Source organism: Anopheles arabiensis, chromosome 3, assembly GCF_016920715.1.
Source record: "Anopheles arabiensis isolate DONGOLA chromosome 3, AaraD3, whole genome shotgun sequence".
NCBI classification, from domain to species: Eukaryota; Metazoa; Arthropoda; class Insecta; order Diptera; family Culicidae; genus Anopheles; species Anopheles arabiensis.
The window spans coordinates 73,400,381-73,421,968 of record NC_053518.1 but is presented as its reverse complement, the minus strand read 5'-3'; the positions used below and the strand labels follow the sequence as shown (position 1 = coordinate 73,421,968).

The 21,588-nt window shown below is 50.7% G+C and overlaps 3 protein-coding genes across 6 annotated transcripts; all 3 read right to left on the bottom strand.

Moving 5' to 3' along the window:
• Window positions 1-40: 40 nt before the first annotated feature.
• On the bottom strand, window positions 41-12,717 carry LOC120899736 (zinc finger CCCH domain-containing protein 13). 3 transcript variants are annotated; one of them, XM_040305907.1, is made up of 12 exons: window positions 12,579-12,717; window positions 11,686-11,918; window positions 11,338-11,608; window positions 11,171-11,182; window positions 10,553-11,034; window positions 9,306-10,476; window positions 8,901-9,233; window positions 7,424-7,546; window positions 7,259-7,336; window positions 6,831-7,184; window positions 2,353-4,717; window positions 41-1,998 (listed from the first exon to the last, which is right to left on the bottom strand). In XM_040305907.1, the coding sequence occupies exons 2-12, from the start codon at window positions 11,849-11,851 to the stop codon at window positions 730-732; spliced, it is 6,624 nt and encodes a 2,207-aa protein (XP_040161841.1). In that variant the 5' UTR covers window positions 11,852-11,918; window positions 12,579-12,717; the 3' UTR covers window positions 41-729. The 3 variants fall into 3 exon arrangements, with proteins under 3 accessions (XP_040161841.1, XP_040161842.1, XP_040161843.1); XM_040305908.1 differs by lacking the exon at window positions 12,579-12,717 and adding an exon at window positions 12,073-12,443; XM_040305909.1 differs by lacking the exon at window positions 11,171-11,182.
• A 929-nt stretch (window positions 12,718-13,646) lies between these two features.
• Window positions 13,647-16,439, bottom strand: LOC120901650. 2 transcript variants are annotated; one of them, XM_040309769.1, is made up of 7 exons: window positions 16,284-16,439; window positions 15,684-16,190; window positions 15,452-15,589; window positions 14,479-15,384; window positions 14,263-14,402; window positions 14,031-14,184; window positions 13,647-13,947 (listed from the first exon to the last, which is right to left on the bottom strand). In XM_040309769.1, the coding sequence occupies exons 1-7, from the start codon at window positions 16,394-16,396 to the stop codon at window positions 13,737-13,739; spliced, it is 2,169 nt and encodes a 722-aa protein (XP_040165703.1). In that variant the 5' UTR covers window positions 16,397-16,439; the 3' UTR covers window positions 13,647-13,736. The 2 variants fall into 2 exon arrangements, with proteins under 2 accessions (XP_040165703.1, XP_040165705.1); XM_040309771.1 differs by lacking the exon at window positions 13,647-13,947 and having other exon boundaries at window positions 14,065-14,219.
• Window positions 16,440-18,846: 2,407 nt separating this feature from the next.
• On the bottom strand, window positions 18,847-21,115 carry LOC120905175 (peroxidase-like). Its single transcript, XM_040316029.1, has 3 exons — window positions 20,864-21,115; window positions 19,703-20,796; window positions 18,847-19,625 (listed from the first exon to the last, which is right to left on the bottom strand). The coding sequence occupies exons 1-3, from the start codon at window positions 21,035-21,037 to the stop codon at window positions 18,935-18,937; spliced, it is 1,959 nt and encodes a 652-aa protein (XP_040171963.1). The 5' UTR covers window positions 21,038-21,115; the 3' UTR covers window positions 18,847-18,934.
• Window positions 21,116-21,588: the final 473 nt, after the last annotated feature.

The following is a 21,588-nucleotide window of genomic DNA, read 5'->3' as shown; positions in this document are numbered from 1 at the left end:
CGATTTCGGGATTTTTCGATTCAAAAACAAAATATTTCAATTCTAGTAGTTAGATGTACCTTACACTCTTTATTTAGCCGATAAATTTTGGAATACGTACATTGCGCGCAGCCTGGTTTACCCAACTCCCTCCCACCCCGGTGGTAGCTCCTCGAGAGACACGGCCCAGGCTCGAGGGAGAAGGGGGTTAAGTGCATATTAATTCAAAGCTAAACCCTCGCCGCCTGTGCATCGTTTAATACAGTTTCAAAATGTACAGAGTATAAGAGCTGTTTTCGCTTTGCTATTCTTCCGTCTTCCGTAAAATGCTAAGGAGAGAGAGTGTGTGTGAGTTCAATTGCTAGCATTACTCTTGTGTCCGTCACGGAAATGGGAAAATTACTAATTATCTACTATCTTCAAATTAATTATCATAATATATGCCCCCCGCGCCCTCCTTCTGTGTCTTCCATTATTTCCGCACACTCATATTCAGACCAAGAAATGCAAACTACGCCCCTATAATAATTCCCCTAGCTCTGGCCGTAGTGGTACATTAGACAAAATCCTGCTTGTAAAACGATGCTCACCCACACACCTAACTCCCTTCGTCGATCGATCGATCGGATCGTCGGTCAACGCACGAAGCACGGGAGGGCGAACCTCCCTAAGCGTGCCCAAGTAAGCATGTACGTAAGTATCATCCGTACGCACTACCCTACGCTACGCTCTCCTTCCCCGTCCCGAGCTCTAGTCCTTTTTGTGTTTGCTGGATTTTTTCTTCTTCTTCGACGATTTCGATTTCTTTTTCGACTTTTTGCGCTTCCCGCCGGATTCGTCGTCCGTTTCCGTCGTCGCAGCGGAACGTTTGGCACGCTTGCGCTCCTTCTTGTGCTTTCGCTTCTTGCGCTTCTTGCTGCTGGTGCCCCCGCCACCACCACCGGCATCCGTATCGGGGCTGCTGTCCGTTGAGGAAGATTCCGAATCGGAGCTGGTCGTATCGCTCGAGCTGCCCCCGGCAGCGGATTTGTTCCCCTTCCCAGACGAAGGTTTTTCCACCTTCGTGCGCTTACTGCTACTGCTAGCGTCCCGCTTCGCTGCCTCGTCCTGCTGACCGCTGCCCCGTTCAGGCGAACCCTCCCGCAGGTGCTCTGCCGAACGTTTGCGGGACTGTCGCTCGGCCGGCGAATGTTCACCCCTTTGCCGTTCGCCACCGGTGGTCGAGCCCGTCGTCGAACTGGGAGCCGTTGCGTTCTTCTCGTCTCCGCGGCCTCCTTTCGCACCTTCCTCCCCCCGGTGACCCGACTTGGACGATGACACACGACCGGCGGACGTGTCCTCTCGCTTGCCACCCCGTTGATGCGTGTCGGCGTCCTTGCGATCGCTGCCCTTTTTCGCACTCGGCGACACGGTACCCTTACGATCGCGGCTGTCCCCACGGCGACCACGATTATCACCCCGATCGCGATCCCGCTCTCGATCACGGCTACGTCCACGTTGTTGCTGCTGCTGCTCAGTTTTCCTATTGTCACTCCTTTCCCGGCTGTTTCGCCTCGGTTCCGCATCTTTACGATCACGCTGCTGTCGATCGTCGTCGCGCTGCCGATCATCGCGTCCCCTTCGGTTGGACGATTCCGATGGCTTTTTGCTGCCACCGCTGCCACTCTCGTGCCTTCCGCCGGACCGGTTTCGGTCGACGCGCTTCGAATCGTCCCGCGTTCGACTGCGGCTGCGGGATGAACCGCGGCGCCGGTCCGAGAACGCTTTTCCGCGACCGTTGCCATCGTTGCTGGTGTTGTTGTTGTTGTTGTTGTTGTTGCTCGAGGAGCCGCCCGGTTTGCGGTTGGTGGGTGGAGTTCGTGACCGACTGAACTGGGACGCATTGTCCGGCACCTTGCTGCCCAGGCGCTCTTTAACAGAGGTGCGCATCGGCGAGGAACGGGTTTCCACCTTCAGATCGGCCATCTGCTTTATCTCCACCGAACGTTCCGCTCGCTCGTCGTTCACTGGTACAGTAACCTGAATGTTGAATGTTGAATGTTGAATGTTGAATGAAATGTAATGTTAGTATTCTTTTTAGAGAAATCATACACACAAACGTCTTTCACTTGTTCTTAGAAACTTGGCACACTATCTCGAATCTTCGTGACATGATCTCGAATCATTTCACAACAAATTTGTTCTGCGTGTGGTAAAATTGAAAAGTTTGAGTATAGGTGACACTGTTTCGAGAAAGTTTGCCAACGCTTCGAGATAAAGTGACAAGCATCGAGAAAATCCGCCACCATTACGAAAATAGATGAAAATCTATCTAAACTGTTCAAAACATGTTTTTCACCTTAACTATCCTCCACCACCGTTCCATTCACTTACCTGGAAGCGCTTCAGCTCGTCGTGTTCCTGCGCGTGCTTCACGTCCAACGGTAACCGGGTCGGCGAACCGTTGCCACTGCCACTGCCGCCCGTGTACAGCTTCTGCCGATCGCCGCTGATCTTCTTAATCTCAATCGGCCGTATCGCGTTAATGGCACGCGTGAAGATTGCATTTTCGGCTCGCTTCAGCACCTCGCTCGTTACCTTGCCGCCAGTGGCCAGCTGCAGGCCGTCCCCGTCCCCACCGGCCGATCCATCCTCGGGTGAGGCGCCCTCCTGCCCATCCTCGCCGGTGGACGAATTAATCTGTCCGTCCTCGTCCATCTCCCACTTGGACAGCTCGGGCATGACAGTATCGTGGTCCTCCTCCTCCTTCGGCTGGGATGAATGCAGCTGCAAGCTTTCGTCCAGCTCCTGCTCGTAGTCGAGATTGGCGTGCAGATCCAGTACAGAATCGGACCGCTTCATCAGCATGCCACCCTCGCCGCTGGCCGCGTCACTGTCGGCCACCGGTTTCTCCTGGCTGTCCCCGGTACTGTCTGCCAGCCCTGCCGCACCATCGTCCTCGACTGGGCCGGCCTGACCGCCCTCCTCCGCCAGCACGGACAGCTCCAGCTGATCCGCTTCATACCTATCCGGTATGTCCGAATACAAATCGCCATGATCGTGACCATCGATATGCGCTTCCTGCTGTTGATGGTGCCGGTGCTCTTCATGCTCCTGCTGTTCCTGTTCCTCCTCTTGCTGGTGTTGCTGCTGCTCCTGCTGCTCGTCTTCGAGCTGTTCAGCGTTGCTACGATCGTCATCGTCTGCGCCAGACTCACCCGAATCGCTCTCCTGCTTGCCATCCTCACTGGCAACACTTCCCTGCCGCGCATTATCGTCTCCCTCTTCAGCCGATCGCGCTTCGTCACGCTCCCGCTCGTCCCGCCGCTCTTCGCCGGCCTTGCCGCCTTCCTCCCGCTCCCGTGCCGTCGGTGTGGCCGGTTGCTGCGAGCTATCCGGTTCCTCCTTCTCAACCGTTTTGCGCTCCTTGCGCCTATCCTTCGACCGGCGCTCCTTGTCCTTCTCCTTGCGCTCCTTTTTGTGCTTGCGCTTCTCCACCTCCTTCTCCTTCTTGCGCTTCTTCTTGTCGCGATCCTTCTTCCGGTCACGCCGATCTTCGTCGCTCGAATCGCGCGTCTTCTTCTTGGACACCTCCTTTCCATCTTTATCCTTTTCGCGATCACGCTCCTTCTCACGCTCCTTCTCACGTTCCTTCTCGCGCTCCTTCTCGCGCTCCTTCTCGCGTTCTTTTTCCCGCTCGCGATCCTTCTCCATGTCGCGATCCTTTTCCTTGTCGCGATCCTTTTCCCGCTCTCGATCCTTCTCACCCCGTTCGCGATCCTTTTCCTTGTCCCGTTCCTTTTCTCTATCCCGCAGCCTTTCCTTCTCGCGCTCCTTTTCGCGTACCTTTTCGCGCTCCCGTTCCTTCTCCCGCTCGCGTTCCTTTTCCTTCTCCTTTTCGCGCTCCTTCTCCTTCCTTCGGTCCCGGTCGCGATCATGATGTTCGGCGTGATCGCCCCGCTCCTTCTCCTTGTTGCGATCCTTCTCCCGCTCACGGTCCCGCTGCCGGTCTCGATCGCGCTCCCGCTCGCGATCACGCTGGTGATCACCGCCGCGCTCATTCTCGCCCCGTTCCTTGCCCCGTTCCCGATGATGATGGTCACGCTCGTCTCCTCCCCGCCGGCCGTGCTGGTCCACCGGCTCGCTGCGCTTGTCTTTCTCCGAGGGCTGATGTTTGCGGTCCTGCTTGTCCCGCTCATGTTCACCGCCGCCGCCAGCCGAACGGGAGCCTCGGTTCGATCGTTCGTGCCGCTCCGCCGACTCGGACCGTTTCGATCGGTGCCTTCTGCGATCCGCACCATCCCGATCGGACCCATCCTGACCGGTCCCGGTCGGGGGAGGACGCTTGCGGTCGCGCGAACGTGATCTTCCCCGACCGTGACTACCGCTGGCCATTGACGCTGGCCGCTGTTCGGACGTACCGCGGGCGCCCTTCGACTCGGGACTCGGCCGATCAGCGTGATGCTGCTGCTGCTGATGGTGTTGGTGGTGGTAGGCGGGATCGTCAGTGTGTTCTGGCCACTCGCCCTCCCTACCACGCTGCGCAGGATCTTGATGTCCGACGCCTTGCTGATGAGCACCACCCATCGGAGAAGATTGCCGGCTGGACTGTCGGCTTGTTCTGTGCCGTTGCTCGCCGCCAGGCGGTACGTTCGGATGCTGCATATGATGCTGCTCCCCTCCTTCGCCAAAGTCCGACGATTGCTTGGCACCTCCGTAGCTACCGACACTTCGTTCACGCTCATCACGACCCGGATACCTAAACCATCCATAGATGGAAGGACGTAACGCAGTTGGGAGTGGATTAAAAAGAAAAGAAAGAGAAAAAGAGAAAGAACATTACAAATTAGTTGTGGCACAGGCGCGCGCGCTTAGCGCTCCGAGACTTGTACAATGTGTCGCAGGTCCTACAGATATATTGCGGAGATGGAAAAAGTTGTTGTTATTAGCATCTGGTGGTGATACAGTAAACAAAAGCACGACCACTTTACCTCTATCATCGCTCATCATGGGTTGGTGTTTGTGGAGAATGGGGGGGTGTGGGAGGGCTGTAGCACGAACAGTAATACTCCCAGTAACGATCCAACAAAAACGCTGGAACAAATCCGAACCGCCCGTTTTGGATGCGTCGAAAAGATAGGAGGAAGCTGGCCGTTCCGGTGCTTCAGCTTTGGGTTCAGCTACTCTTAACCGTTTGAGCGGCGGCTCGATTGTAGTGGTGACGAGGAACGTTACATCGTTTACTCCGATACTCTACCCTCGTTTTGCACAGGCGATGATTTAGATGAAAGCACTTTCGCAGGCGCGATTCTTGCCGGAATGCTACAAACGACGAACCTTTTCTGATGCAGATTATGGACAACGAACCGCGATCCAAGCTGCTTATGCATCGAGCATACTTTCTTAATCACTAGCGCTTAACTTTATGACAACAGCAACAAAAAACGAGAAGCGATCGACACACATCGCAGAAAAGGGATTCGACAAAATAAAGAGAAGATAATAATGTCTATTCAACAAGCTCTAGCCTCTTACCCGGAATAACTTTTCTTTGTTTATTTCCATCCTCTCAAAATCAGTCACTTGTGTGAGGTAGTAGCCAGTAGTGCACTAAAGACTCTTTTTATATCTTTCTCGTTTCAAATGCATCTCTCTCTACACACAAACATAACGCTAAGGACGGCAAAGTTTAAACATATTCTTTACATGATATGTTAGAACTGAGCATTGTATGTTTTTGCCATCATATTGTGCGATCATCTTAGCTTCGTAGCTACTTTCTAAAGGTAGAGCCGCTAAACAGCACATAAACGCATCTTCTATTCGCATCAAGAAACGAGCTTTTCTCTTCTGCATCCGGTGAGCCTTTTTGTCAACCGACAATGACGACGATCTTCACTTCTGTGTAAACTGTTATACAAGGTAAATTTAAAGCTATTTTAACAACCAGGCACAACAAGGATACGATTTTAAACAATCGCTAACTAGCATAAAATTTAGATAATTAACAACGGGGGTTTTAATGGAATTTTGGAAATACAATCTTAACTTTGCTCTATTGTTTGTTTGTTTTTTTTTTTGCCGTTCTGATTATATTGTTTACACTAAATGGCAATCTTTAGGCGTGATTTAAAAGAGGCACCATTCATATCGAAAGTAATTTAAAATAAAACTTGTTCAACTCAGCCACAATGTGACGAGAAAATTCTACGATTAACATATACACATTGCGTACAATCTGCTGTGTAGCTTAAGTGAAATATTTTTACTTTTATCTTGTCACCAAACAAACAATAAATATATAAAAGGTGTATGTGTATAAGATAGCTTAAAAATCATTTAAAATCGTTCATCATTAAGAAACTATGAAGTCTGGAGTACACGAGCCGAATGTGTTAAGGTACAATTGTTTGATATACCTGTTCTAGATCAATACTGTGTGTCAATTTCAACGCAATTTCTTAAATGTACATTATGACTTATTACGAACTACTTATCACAGTATTGTATGTGTGTACCTTAATTTGACCCGATACACATAGTATCACGTGTAGCTAAGTTAACAGGATTATTATATCACAATTTGATGTTTTTTTTTACGTTTAGCTACTCCTTAAAAGGTTTCCACAAGCGCGCACGTATTCAAATTACAAATACTGAACGCCTCATTATATCTTTACACATTTTAGGTTCAATATATCACAGGTTTAGGTCGAGTTTTGTAAAAGGTAAAAATTAAATTTTCCGCACAATAAATAGCTCTTTTGCTTTGCGCGTTCGCGTAGGCGCAACCGTTACCGGCGGCACCCGAGAACATTGCAAACCAAAGTACACCAAAATTACTAAAAAGTTTAATGACATGAGAACAGTACCTGTTTGACTGTGTGGCAGCCATCGCGCCACCAACACCGCCACCCGATTGCATCGAGGCTGTTGCTGGCCCACCGCCGCTCATCATATTGCCGCCGTGCTGCTGCTGCTGGTGCTGCTGCTGCTGGCCCCCGCCCGGTCCGTCCCGGTAGTCGTGCAGATGATGCTGCCCGTGCAGGAAGCCTGGCTGCATCTCGTCCGGCCGTCCGCCCGGTAACGGTAACAGGGGTGGCTGGTGACGATCATAGCCTCGGGGCGGGAAATGCTGCATCGGTCCACCAACGTCCCGACTGTTGCCACGAGCCCGACCACCTCCTCTTGGGCCACCGCCGCCTCGGGGAGGACGATTGCCGTAGCTGTTGTAAAACCAAAGAAAAAGTCGTTGTTAAATAAACTGCTAGAAAGGGAAAATTGTATTTAAAGTGCTTACCCAAAGTTTTGATTAAATCCAGGCGATCGATCGCGATTAAAGTCGCCCGGACGTCGATCATCACGACGGTCTCTGTATCTGTGTACAACGGAAAAAAAGAAATAATTGATCAATTATAAGCCATTTGCAATCCTTTGAAATATTTCTTCTATCGACAAAGCTTACCGCATTCCTCCCGCAAACGATCCCGACCGACTTCGGCTTCGTCGATCTCTGTAGCCGCCCGGTGGGCTGCGTGACCGTTTCCGTGGCGACTTGTTCCGCTTCATGGGCGACCTTGATTTGGATCTGGAAAAAAAAAACAAATCGTATTAAAATACATTGCTCTTTCTCTACAACAGGGGTCTCCAAACTACGGCCCGCGGGCCGCATGCGGCCCTCAAGAGCTTATAATGCGGCCCACGATGACTTTGCCAGAGTTAATATAAATATTACGTTATTATGACTTATTCAAATAAAAATGTACGTTTTACTTTTCTTAGACAAAAATCAAGCTTTAGTAACACGAAACTGTATTAGTATCGTTAGTATTTTGTTGTAAAAACGAGATTTAAACGTTCACTCATCATTTAAAGGAAGCGTCAAATGGCCCTCAATATAGTTATTTTTGAAGCAATGCGGCCGGCGAGCTGAAAAGTTTGGAGGCCCCTGCTCTACAATAATGGGGACTACTGCTGCAAAATGTCATGAGCATCACGAAATGTTCACCAACGAAAACAATGAGCATATCCGTGGTAGCTTGATGCTCATTGATGATACTCAATAAAAGTGCGTCATGACATGTCGATCACGACATGCGAGTGCTTGAGTCAAACGCGATACTCTGACCGACAAGCTGAGCTTAATGCCGTCGCAGGCATAATCATGACTTTTTCTGACTATGAACAGTGCGCCAAATGCCACTGTTTCAGGCACCAACACTCATGACTGAAACGACGCTCAAATCAGATCACGTACACAATTGAAATGATCAGAGTTGAGACTCAAACAGTTGGTCGACTAATCACATGGTTGGTAACATTTTGTTTAGCATCCAACTCTTGATCACTCACTTGGTCATGACATTTTCTGTCGGTGATATTCACGGCATTCTTGGAACATACTTGGCGTGTGCTCCTTAGCAACAAAATGGGCATTCTTTCTCGCTCTGTTTGCTTTGTTTGTCTGTCGGATCAAACAGAGCGAAGAGTCATGCTCATTTTGTTTTTTGGAACTATTCGCATGCACCGCCTATCTCCCATGACTAACGTGATGATCACCGACTAAAAATGTCGTGACCAAGTGACTGCCCAAGAGTTGATTGTACACAATGTCACCAAGCATATGATGGTCGCAACAACTGTTTGAGTCTCACCTCTGATCATCACAGTAGAGCTCGTGACGCTGACATGATTTTGATTCAGCCGAAATTTGTCATAACTATGTCTGACATTTTGCAGAATTGATCACAGTAAAAAAAATGTCATAGTGACTGTCCAAACGTTGGTTGCAAAAATGTAACGAAGCATGCATTGATCACACCAATTGTTTTGAGTATCACAATTGAATACGTGACGCTGACAGGGATTTGTTTCAGTAAGATTTTTGTATAACATTGACAGTGACATTTTGCAGCACTGATGGGGACTGGCAAATCGCTTACCTCGTGTAAGAGCGCGAGCGCGAGGAGCTGTACGAGCTGGACCGATTCCGGCGCCGCTCTCGCACCCGGTCCCGCTCGTCCGGATGGTGCTTATCGTCGGGCGACCGTCGCCTATCCGGTGACCGCTGTCGCGAGGTGCGTCTCCGATCGGAGGAATTGCCCCGTGGGCCACCGCCCCGACCACCGTTGTCGAAGGATCGTGAGCGACGGCCCCGCTCACCCATCGGCGAACGGTTGCGGCGCATTTGCTGCTGCTGCTGCTGTTCCTGCTTTTTGCGCAGCTCCTTCTCGCGCATGATTCGGTTGAACGCTTCGAGCGGATCGTCGATGACGCTAGAAAAAGCAAAACAAAAAGCAACGTTAATTGGGCGCTTTTCTACGCACGGAAGATGTTCTCTGTCTTACCCTGGCCCTATCGTTTGAAGTACGGTCTGATAGCCGCCACCCATCGGTCCCGGTCCCATCGGACGCTGTCGCATGTGGGGTGGATGGTGCTGCATATACCCCCCACCCCGCATCGGATACATCATCCTCGGCGGACGGTCCGCGGGATACATTCCGCCATGATGGTCGTATCCCCGCTGCTGTTGTTGCTGCTGTTGCTGCTGTGGCGGATAACCGCCTCCCTGCTGCATTCCGTACGCTCCTGCACCTCCCGCGCCCGCGTACTGTGGGTGGCCGACGTGGCCACCGTAACCACCGTTGCCCGGTCCCATGTACGCACCACCGCCCGGGTGTCCCATGGCCGTTCCGATCGCCTGCACGTGCTGCGGATGATTATGCTGCGGATGGGGCATCAATCCTCGACCTCCTCCTCCTCCGTGCATGTACTCCGGCGATCGCTCATCGTACTCACGACCCCGTTCGCCCAACAAGCCCGCATTCGGGCCGGCTCCACCGTACCCTTCGCCTTCCTTCTCCTCCATCAAGATTCGACGGCGGTGATGGTCGTCTTCACGCTGCTCCCGCTCCATCAGCTCGTTGCCGCGGCCACCATTGTTACCATTCCCGCCAACACCACCATAGCCCTGCTGTAGCTGCTGCTGCTGCTGCTGCTGATTCGCCACCATCTGCCGCTCGTTCGGTGGCGTATCGTGCCCGTGCAGCCGTCCGCCGTGGCGCATCGGCCGCCCGCCATTGTAGTGGCCGCGGAACGCACCCCGGCTCTGGAGGTGGGCCGGCGGCACCGTAACGGTAATGTTGTCCTCATAGTCCGACTCATTGTCAAACCCGCCGGTCGGTCCGCCGCCCGCCACCATCGCCTCCTTCTCTTCACGGCCCGGCGAACCGATGTCATCCTGCTGGGAGATTTCGTCAAACAGCTGCGGCTGCAGATTGCTATCCGCATCGCGCGCTCCACCACCACCCGCACCATCCTCTTCGTACGTGGACGATTCCACCAGCTCGGTGGTGGTGGTAGTGGTGGAAATCGTACTGACGATGGGGGCACCCTGCTGACCCCCTTCACCACCGAATGGTATGGAGGAAGAGGACGTTATACCACCACCGCTGGTCGTAGTGGTACTGTCCGCAGTCGGTGTTTCTTCCGGTTTGGTTTGTTTCTTACCAACGTTAGCTGAAGAAAGAGAAACAGAAAAGAACACTTTGAACATAAAGAAACATAAAAAAAAAACAAACAAAAACGAACATACCCTTCGGTTGGGACTTCGTGTAGCCCGTCTCGTTGCGGAACGCGTTGACCGAGTTGCGCAAAAATCGGTTCGGTATGAGCGACCCGGGCGACGAACCCTTCTCCTTGCAGTCCGGACACTCGTTGTCCTCCGATTCGAGCAGCGCCGTCCGCACACACTCGTCGCAGAACGAGCTGCCGCAGCACGGTATCATGACCGCGTCGGTGAACAGATCCTTGCAGATGCCGCAGATCAGATCCTCCGGGATGGACTGCTTCTCCTCCGGCGGCATCTGCACCGGCTGCATGGCCGGATTGTTGCCCACCTCCTTGTCGCGCTCGATGAACGAGCGCGGTATGCCGGACGTGCGCTTCACCTCGATGCTTTCCTTCGGCAGTGGCCCCAGCGGGCAGTTCTTGATCCAGTGGCCCGGCTTGTGGCACCGGTAGCACTTGTAGTTCATCGGCACCTCGCCCGTCTGCGTGCCGCGCACCTTCTGATAGCTAAGGGGGGAGGGAGGCAAGAACGAAAAGACGCTTATGAGTTGTTTTTCTTACAGGAAATTAAGAATTGAAAATGAATGCAATTGAAAATGAGAGCGAATAAATTAAGTAAAGTAGGCGGAAAGTAACTTGATACCTGTGCTTAAATCTACATCCCACAACCAGTTACCAACAGTTAGCCATTGTATGCATTGTGAATGGGAAATTGAGGGGAAAAGAACGCATTGCAGTTGTGTTAGAACGGTTAGCTTCTTGTACGCTATGCGGGAAACGAAGGCCCAAAAAAAGGCCCATAATACTCACTTCGTCGGGTCGTATTCGGCCGTGCTTTGAAACATCATCTCCCGGATCTTGTCCTCCTCCGTCCCGTTCATCATCGACAGGTCGACGTTGGTTTGCGAGCTGGCCGCATCGTGCTTGCCGCGCGGTGCCGACGACGGTGCATTCGCCTCGGCCGCAGCGGCCGCCGCCGCCGCGGCCTTTTCCCAGTTCTTCTTCCCTGTGTTCTTGACCGGCACGCGCGCTATCGTGAGCGACGTGTTTTTCGGTATCAGCATATTATCATCATTGTATTCTGTATAAAAGAGAGGACACGTTAAATGGTGGTAAATTGACTGCCATGATCAGGATGAGGATACGGCCATCGCTTACCTTCCTTCGTTTGCGCATTCGTAATCTGTAGATCGAAATCGACCGTTTTGCCCAGCCGCTTCTGCTGGATGATGCCCTTCTTCAGGTCGGCCACCGAGATGTGCAACCCGTCGAACGTGATCGTGTCAAAGTCGAGGGCGCTCTTAAACTTGTAGTGCACCGACATGTTGACCGCGCTTGTTGGGTGGCGACACACACGCCACCGTATCGACGCTGTGGAGTGCGGATTATCACTGAATCGGGAGAGAGAAGGGAAAAAAACCCGAAAAGAAACACAAAAACAGGACAAGATTAGATTCCACCAGTCGCAAAAACACTCGCTACGAACGAGATTCCATTTCTGGCAAACGAAAGTTTGTTTGATTGGCTGTCTTGTCTTGGGTGTACCATATTGATATTGATTTTAAATCTTGCCGGCCCCTGCTGAACAGTCGTGCTTTACACAATCAACCACCCTCTCTTGTCATCGGACAAACATCAATTTCAAAGCAGAAAACGGGGTTTCGGCTGTGGTAAGCAGGAATCCCTGCGGTTAGAGGTTATGTTTATCAAGCAAACGGAGCGAACCCAGATGCACACAATCCGTGTTTCCGTACATTTTTTTGGACACTTTCACGACAATCTGGTCCGTTCCATCTCACAGGTCGTCACAACCACTTTCACCACAGCCAGGATGACCAAACACTGTTTTCGCATTTTCACCCTGCTACTGCTGCTGCTGCTGGTCGTCCATGTTTGATGGAAGTTCCGCACCGCTCATCCACCCGGAGGTACCCGCCGCACCAGCACACACGGGCGATTTCCCCCACACTAGGCAGGAACCTTTTTACACAAAACTTACGTAATAAAACGACCCAGTCCCATTTTCCACACACGCCGACGGACGGTATTACCTGTAACGCGCTGCTAATTCACCGTTCTGGTCAGCTTTTGCTGCATGTTTTGTCCTGACGAGTTCGCGAAAACAGCGCGTCGAAGATTACAAGCCCGATGGGTTTCTTTACCTCCGCAAAAAAAAATGAAAGCTAGCGGTGGCCTTGTTGCCAGCAGCAGCAGCTGTCATCTGAAAAGGCTGTGTCAAAGCAGGCATAGGGCGGGTTTGGCAGCACTGCTCGCGCACCCAGGCGGCGGTTTGCTGCTTCGGGTGTGTTGAAAGTGTTATTTTTACCAGAATTTCAATAATACGATAACGAACGCACAAAACATTCTTGGAGAGAGAGCTTGGGATATAGGAAGCACAGCCATCATCATGTGGTATTATAATCATCGTCAATTTGCTCATTTGTTCGTTTAAATTCTTTATTACTTAGCTACTAGATAAACAAGGGATTAACAAGGCAAACAGACAACAAATTGAAATGAGAAAGATCCATTCCAGATCCATTTTAAAAATGCTTGTGAATTATGAAGAAATTAATTACGTTTTTCATTAGGTGAAATCTTAATTCTAATTATTTAACATAACAACTAACCTATGGAATAGTTACGTTTGATATTGTGTTGGGTAAAGTTTGCATAAGTCGACTCAGATTTCGAACATTTTGAAACCGGTTGCGGAAGATAGGTTCAATCAGCGTTATTTGGAGCTGGCAGGTGTTTTCTAGAGTTGATATCGGTCATAGTCGGAATTATCTAGAAACCCGCCACTTTCTTTCTTCTCCGTTAACATCCGGTAAGATAGGTTCAACCACCATCATTCGAAGCTGGCCAAAATCGTTCAAAATCATAGTCCGCCGGGATCGAAGACATTCAGAGTAGGAGCCTTTCAGAATCAGAGTCAGCTCCAATTTGCTCTGACTCTTATCGACTCCAGCACTGGCTTGTTCCGACTCTGGATGGTTCTATTTACACCGGAACCAGAATCGAACTGACAATAGCCGGATTCAGTTCGGAGCAGTAGGTGTCCTTCTAAGAATAATCATGATTTATTTAAAATAATAAACCCTTTTTAACACTTATTGATTGAATGCATTGTATTTTCGAAAACCTACACGGTAGTTCATAAATTATTCATTTTCCTACTAAAGTACGCATGAAAACATCCGTTTTTTTCATTTGAAGAAGCTATTGTACAGCTGATTGGCAACGATTTTGTTGTTCTGGCGCTTCATCAAGCGCAACTTGGGACCGCGCTTCACCAACTGGGTCGTCCACTCGTCTTGCATAAGCACACCCGGCACTATCCGGGCATGATTGTAGATGTTCTCTATTTTGTTTATTAGCTCAAAAATCTGCACGCTGTGCTTCGATCGCTGTAAAATGCTGCCAAATATAAAAAAATCGAATGATAACATTAGTGCTGCACAATCAACTACCTGATAGATAGCGCATGTGACTACACTTACCCATCGAACACTTTTATGAAATGATCGAAAATGAACAAAAAGGAGAAGAAACTTCCCGACACGAATAAAGATGTCTTATTTTTCATCTTATCGATGATTTCGCTCGTTAAATCGATCCTACAGATCAATCTTGCCTGCTCAGTTTTGATGTCATCTGAGGGATGGAAATAGATGTGTTTGACTTCGCTACTATTTTACCAACATTGAACCGTTGGATCCCTTGTTGACTTACCGTTTCCTATTATTTTTATGGTATTGGAAAAATCTTGCTGCACCTCGCTGGCGTTGCTGAACGTACGTGCCAATACCAATGTCTCGCCCTTTTTGATCGATTTTAATGCCCGAAACGCGACGACTCCGTGATCCAGCAATCTACCGATACAGAAAATAAGTAAGATGGCTATTTCTCGTGGCCTGTTTTACAAATGGCAACCCACAGTGTACTTACATAGTGATAACATTTGATTCCTCGTCAGAAGATTCAATTTCACGAACGAATCGGTACAAACCACGGTACTGGTTGAAGGTCGTTACTTTCGGTGCCGATTTGCACTGGGCCAGGTGCTCCAGAAAGTTGAACGTAGCGTGATAACCTTCGCTGTATGTTTGCAGCGCACACTCCACAGCGTCTACATTGTCCGCCTGTTGCGCTCGGTGATTTGCCTCGGTCCAACAAACGTCCCAAAACATGAGCAAGTTATCATGGGTTCGCGCGTATGCGGCTGGCCGCTGATGCGCGTCGAATGGTGCCTTCGACTCTGGCGCGTTTGTGTGCACTGCGTCCTGCGCGTCCGTCGCTGACGAGCGGGACCTCATCATATCGTCGACATCTCCCTTGTCGTACGACAGCTCGTATTTGAATCCGCACATAAACGTGTGCACTACACACAAAAGCCGCAGCAGGACGCTTTCAAGGAATATGTTCCGCTCGGCAATCGATAGATTCATCCAGCAGGACTTGTAATCTTCAACCAGCCTTTTGTCCATCATTAAGTAGGACATGATGAGTGAAGCCTTTTGGATCAGCACCGGATAGCTGCCGGGTTCCTCCACGTAATGATCGCACGTGCACCCTTGCAACAGCGAAAGCAAGTCTTCCGAATGCGCATGGTGATCCTCGAGCAAAGCTGCCCACAGCTGCTCCACCGTCCTGGGATGATGGGTGGGCGGTTTGCGTAGCGATAGGTTCGTTTGCAGTACATCCAACGATTTCACCAGCAGACGGATTGTAAGCATAAAATCCATCAGCGGAAATAATAGCGACCGGTAGCCCCGACACTCGTACTGGTGGTAATGCTCATCCTTGCCCAAGCATTGCACACTGCAGTAAAATACCTCACGGCAAACTATACATCTGAGATGGAAAGGGAGTTATTATTGGGTTTTGCGATCAGGTACCCCAAGCTGTCCAACACACTTACGGCACGGTGTAGAGCGTCTTCAGGGTGCACCAGTTACATTGACCCATCGATTCCGCAACGTAACCAACCACTGGCTTTTCGACGAATATTACATCGCCAACATTAAAGTCACGCTTGGCCACCAATGATCCGTTGATTCTGGAAAGAAAAAGCAAAAATTGTGATCACACAAATGAGTAGGAACTCCGGTTCGGCTTCAATGGCTTCCGGTTAGTGTCTGGAAGGGACTCACATTTCGCAGGACACGGCACGGCTGTTGCTAGTGCCGAACAGTTCCTTTTCCCAATCGACAGCGCTGCACGCTGCATCCTCCTGCCAGACGGGGAATGGCTTTTTAAGAAGATTGTTTAAATTCTGCTCCTGCGAATGCGGATCCTTCGAGCGTCCGAGGAATGTGAGATACTTCCGGTACTGTTCGGTCTTTCTGTACGCTACGGTAAGCAGCAGGTTAATGGAGGTTTGCAACACGTTCCGATTACTTTCCAACGGGATGACGTATGCAGCCTCAAGGTAGCGTATCGAGTCCCGCATCCTTCCCGCATTCTGCAAACGCTTGCCGGCGTTGTTGTAGTACACCTTCAAGTGGGCTAGATTGTTGCACTGAAACACTTTGTCCTGCACCAATGCGGATCCGTTCAGTAACAGCACCTTGTTATGGCGCGACTCCATTTCCTTGGCCGCCTTTTTACGACGCTGCTTGGCGAGGTAGTCCAGCTTTTCAAAGCAATGTGTTGCTTTCCTGGTTACGTGGGTTAAGGGGAGCGATAGAGGGCGGGGGAGCATGAATGTGTGTACATGGCTGGAGATTGCGCATCGATTTCAAGATACTTACTGCAGCGCCGTCGTGTGGCAACTATTCTCACAAACGATACTGATTTCGGGAAGCTTTTCATCGTCACCACGGCCTGTAAAGAATTTGCAGTCGTTGTTGTAGAGGTAGTCCATTTTCTTTGTTTCAACCACGCAAGATCACTCCCTTTTGATCGGCAAGTACGATTCAGAATGAATGCCGCGATTTGAAAGTTCTGTGGAAATGGCTCAATTTGACAATTGACAGCACTATCCTACCCCTCGTTAGGAAAAACATCGATTGGATCGAGGGCTCAAAAACCGGCTTTAGGGCGGTGGCAACGCTCCAAATCGGTGCAATTTTCCCTCGCTGGTGATTGTTTTTGTAAGTCGTTGTGAGTGGTTTTGAGGGTTCAAGATGGCCGCCAAAAAGCTCGCGCTGGTGTGCGATTGTGTTGGTAGACAAAGTTAAATGACAAAAAAATGCACTCCATCACTCGTCCACCTCCCCATCATTCCACCCATTGCCCTGCGGGTCAGCGATTTGGAGCGTTGACGATTCCTGAAAGCCGGTCGAGGACTATTCAAATGAAAACGGACCATTAATTCAAACTCTGTAGTTTATTTAACTTTTTTTAAAATTAAATTGAGGTTAAATTTAGACAAATACTCCCTACGAGTAGATTACGACCATAATCACGCGTTCGAGAGAATGCGCAAAAAGCGAAAAGAAAAGAGAGCGTGACGCGTGGACAGGATGTCACCTCTAGGCTGACGGTAGCTATTAAGCAGCGAAGAACGAGCTGCATCTCATGTGTTTCTTTTATGTGGATCTTCAAAATGAATTAATTTTATACAAACCAAAGGCCCAACGATGCCTGCTGGTAATCTTGTAGCAAGTTTTACAACGTACAAACCGTCTTTAAACATTCAACTTTCAAGTTACCAACGCAAACGGCGCCTCGTGCATCCAAAATTATACTCCCACAGGAAGAGAGCGAGCTAAAACCATCGTTCGAATTGCACACTGTTGTGGACAGACCGCTGCCTCATCCTGAGGGCTCACTGTTGACAGCAAGGCTGTCATCCGGTGACGTCCTCAGTGAGGATCGCGGCGCGAGAAGGACCAGTCGTCCTCTCCCCGCATTGCGTGTGTGTTGTTTATATTATTTATTACCAATGTTAATTGTACCCATACCAAAGATAGTGACAAAATATATATTCTGTTTGTGCCGTACACACCACCGTCTTTAAGTATCATTTGTGCGGACACAACAGTGGCGACGAGGATGGGATCCTCCTCGCGTAGGGGGGGATCCTACTAACGAACCGACGCAGCACCGAGACCACCATCGCGGTTCCACCATCGCGCAACCGCCATCGCGCAGGATGGGCACGCTCAGGGCTTGCGCGAAGCCCCGAAGGGATCCTCACTCCGCTGCAGCACTATACCGGACAAAGCGAGGGGACATTCCGCTTTGGACCGTCGTCACACGGCATCACCGCCACCCGCTGCAGCGTCATCGGACACACTGGTGCAGCAGCGACGTCGCGGCACCACAGCCGCCCTTGCTGCACCAGCATCATCGTCGAGCCCGGTGAGCAGGCACAGTGCTGAGGCATATCGGCTGCCCCCTGTCCATCTTCATCGCCGGCGCTCCAGCTGCACAGGTACATCTCGACGGCGACACCACTGTCGCCCCTTTGCAGCAACGTCGTGTGTCCCGGGTCACAGTCGTCGTGCGCGGCATCACGGTCGCCCCCTGTGTACCCTCATCATCATCGTCAACGTCATCATCATCCTGCGCGCCCTGCACAGCAGTTCACCGGTAGCGATATCACGGTCGCCCCTGTGCAGCGGTTCCGGCTGAGCGGTCCAAGCGCGCGCGGCACCACGGCCGCCCCCTGCTCAGCCGCACATTGACGTCCCAACGGCAGCAGCATCCGGAGAGCTGCCTCATCAGGATCATGGGCGTCCGGTGCAACGGCCTACGACAACAGCACCAACAACAACAACAACACCACAGCGGCTGCAACGGAACGAGCGAGCGCAGCACATCGGCTGCCCCCTGTTGCAGCCCCCAACGCTCCTTCCGTTCGAGCGTTAGGCACGGAGGCCGGTCAACACTCTCCTCCCTCCCGTTTTACACAGCGCCACTTGAGCCGTACGCTTGCCACGCCGGTTTTAATTACATTAAAACCGCTGCGTCGGCTTAAGCCGTACCGGCTTAATTAAAACGGGGAGATGTTGTGGACAGACCGCTGCCTCATCCTGAGGGCTCACTGTTGACAGCAAGGCTGTCATCCGGTGACGTCCTCAGTGAGGATCGCGGCGCGAGAAGGACCAGTCGTCCTCTCCCCGCATTGCGTGTGTGTTGTTTATATTATTTATTACCAATGTTAATTGTACCCATACCAAAGATAGTGACAAAATATATATTCTGTTTGTGCCGTACACACCACCGTCTTTAAGTATCATTTGTGCGGACACAACACACACCATTTTGCAGTGCTCTAGCAGATATACCGTGACGGTATCGTACAGAAATAAAAATCTTTCGCAGATGTGCGATTTGTTTGTTCAGCTGAATGCAGTTGTGTTGTGGTACGTTTTTGGGGACATTTTTTTATTGGCTTACTTTGCAGATACCAGAGCTTAGTCCAACAGAAAAGGGGGCTTTCAAGTACACTCTTCTACACACGCCATGCCGCCAGATTGGGTACGGGCAATGCGCTACACGCCACGGGTGTGTTATGTGCCGAGGCTGGCTCAAAAGCATTCGGTTGAATTTTCGATATCGTCGGTAGCGCTCCACACATCAGCCGTGCTAGACTAATTTTGCGTATCTCCGTCAGTTGCGCCGCCGAAAAGCTGCCCTGCTGTCTGCCCGCTTCGAAGAAGTAACGATCGCCGGCACGCGCTGCCAAGAACTGTTGCTCCATGATGGCGTAAAGCGTTGGGCCAACTAAAGCTCCGGCCACAGGCTCTTCAAAGGCAGCACCAACGATCAGGTCAAGATCATCAATCTTTGGGTACAGCGTGCTGAGGTATTGAACGGTTTTGATGCACGGTTGTCTTAACGTGGCGTTGAACGCTTCCCACGTCGTGTACCGGCTCAATCCGAACCGGGACCGATAGTCATTGTACCGCGCAAAGCCAAAGTCCCGCATGCGTTGAATGTCGAGCGCCAGCTGATCCTGCCCGAGCGTCTCGCTACCACGGTACATGAAGTTTTTCCACTCAACACTGAAGCTAGCATCGACCTGTTTGGCCGATTGGGTGGTCAGTCCGTTGAAGAAACTGCTGGACATGCTTTCCAGGAGTGTGAGGTTGCCCGTTAAGCTGCTCAACCGCAACGTTTCAGTTACGCCGTCCTTGTAGAAACTGGTAAAAGAGATACAAAAAAGGTTGGCCGTTGCTATTAGAAACTGTCTCTCCCTCTACATGCCAATTTGACCTACTTTATACCACCCGGTAGTTGGGATTGCATGAACGGCATCACCACGGCTCCAAACTCGCTCACGGAGGAGGGATTTTGGAACTCATTAAAGTCCGACGCGAACCCAGTGCCTTCGAATATCAACCGACTACTTAGCATGTTGGACCGTCCCAAAATCCGGGGCAGATACTCGTAGTACACGATCTGCTGGTACTGGGCGATGTTGATACGTCTTGCCTCCTGAAATAGCACCTCATCCGACCAGCCGGCATTGAGCAGACGCAGCTGGGTGGCCAGCCGGTTGTGCTCTCGCAGGAACAAAAGATGCACCGTCGCGGCCATCGGCGACTGATAGCTCCGTATGTCCGCCACCAGATAGCACACGTTGGACCAGGTACAGCCGGCCGGATCTATTACCGGCCACTCGACTCCATTGCGCCTTACCGATTGCAGTCTACCGCCCGAGAATGCTCGCAGCCGATTGCTTTGCGCAACGCTCGTGCCGTACAGGAAGGACAGATCGAGCAGGCTGCTAGCACTGTTGATCGGTTGAACAGGCTGTGATGCCGGTGGGTTGCCCGGTTTGGTGAGCACACGTGCATAGTTCAAGCACTGGATGTTGAAAAACGAATACAGCGCATCACCGCTCGGGATGTTGACGGGATAGCACCTGCTCGGTGCGTTCGGTACAATCTGCCCATCGACGCAGCACGGCACGTTGTCGTTGGAACCGGCTGGCAAGCTTAAATCGTTTGCTATCGCCTGCAGGAAGAAGATGCTGATCAGCGTATTGCTCGGATCGGGCGTCTCGTCGATCGGGAACACGGTGGATGAAATGGTTCGTGCGTTGACAAACTCGCTGCCATTGCTCATGACCGGAGGGCGCGAGATACCGTCCGCAAAGCTGGCCGGAAGGAGGCGAGCGTAAGGTTCACCCGCACGGCCCAAGCTGGGATTGAACGGGTTGGCGCAGGACGAATCAATCGAACGGTACTTGGAGCTGGGACAGCTCCCTGTTCCACCGCGGGTGGTCGTAGTGGTTGGGGGCTTCGTGACCATCCATGCTGCCACGCTGCAAACGGCCAGTGAGAGCAGAATCGCGCGAACCGTAGCTCGCTGCCGGGGGCGTTAGAAAAGGACGTCAGTTGAATTTCAAAACGAGATTTTTTGTCGCTCTACTTACCTGCATTCTATCCATGGTGTGGGGGTCTGTCAGCAAAATTGCACCGTATCGATCGGCGCTAAGCGTAGCACTGTGCGGAACAGATACCAGATATTCGCTTTTTATACAAAGAATACACGCAAATTCGCGGTTGTCGATCGCACTTCTACAGCCAGCGTGATCGTGCACGAACATTGGAGAGACCCAGTGTAACCGGCGAAGGTTGCAAGCGTTGCGGCTGTTTCAGTGGGGGAGAAAACCATATTGTAACAGCTGACTATTAGCTCTTGTTTTTTTCCTTTTTTGGGATATGCTTGTCGCTGGTTGATTTTTTTTTCCTTCTTCATTAGTCTGCTTCCGATACGTTTCATGATGGATTGTAAACATTGGTACTGGATGCGGCAGAGCCTGACCCCAAAAACAAGTAAAATTCTGCACCGGTCCTAGACATAATAATGAAAATGCTCTGGTACCGGAATTCAACCCAAATCTGGAACTGCGATTAGACATGATTTTCTCACCAAAATTTAAGAAATATGATAACTTTGCTGCCCAACACCCAACCCTTTGCTGATAACTCATCCAACAAAAAGTAGCTCAATTTTGCAAACTTGAGCTACTCGCGCGACATTTCTGCTTCATCCGAAATATCCAGTTTGTTTACGAACCAGACTAATCAGAAACTAACAGACTAATCAGACTAACTCAGAAAAATAAATGTGAATACGTTTTAACTTATTTTTTTA

Bases quoted from the DNA above. Each gene is read 5' to 3' on its own strand.
- LOC120899736 (XM_040305907.1), bottom strand. From the start codon at position 11,851: ATGTCGGTGCACTACAAGTTTAAGAGCGCCCTCGACTTTGACACGATC. The intron at 9,234-9,305 runs GTAAGACAGAGA...TGCTTTTTCTAG, and splicing joins CTTCAAACGATAGGGCCAGG to CGTCATCGACGATCCGCTCG. The intron at 7,185-7,258 runs GTAAGCACTTTA...GTTTTACAACAG, and splicing joins GGATTTAATCAAAACTTTGG to CTACGGCAATCGTCCTCCCC.
- LOC120901650 (XM_040309769.1), bottom strand. From the start codon at position 16,396: ATGGACTACCTCTACAACAACGACTGCAAATTCTTTACAGGCCGTGGT. The intron at 16,191-16,283 runs GTAAGTATCTTG...CCACGTAACCAG, and splicing joins TGCCACACGACGGCGCTGCA to GAAAGCAACACATTGCTTTG. The intron at 15,590-15,683 runs GTGAGTCCCTTC...TTTTCTTTCCAG, and splicing joins CGTGCCGTGTCCTGCGAAAT to AATCAACGGATCATTGGTGG.
- LOC120905175 (XM_040316029.1), bottom strand. From the start codon at position 21,037: ATGTTCGTGCACGATCACGCTGGCTGTAGAAGTGCGATCGACAACCGC. The intron at 20,797-20,863 runs GTAAGTAGAGCG...CGCCCCCGGCAG, and splicing joins ACACCATGGATAGAATGCAG to CGAGCTACGGTTCGCGCGAT. The intron at 19,626-19,702 runs GTAGGTCAAATT...CTCTTTTACCAG, and splicing joins CAACTACCGGGTGGTATAAA to TTTCTACAAGGACGGCGTAA.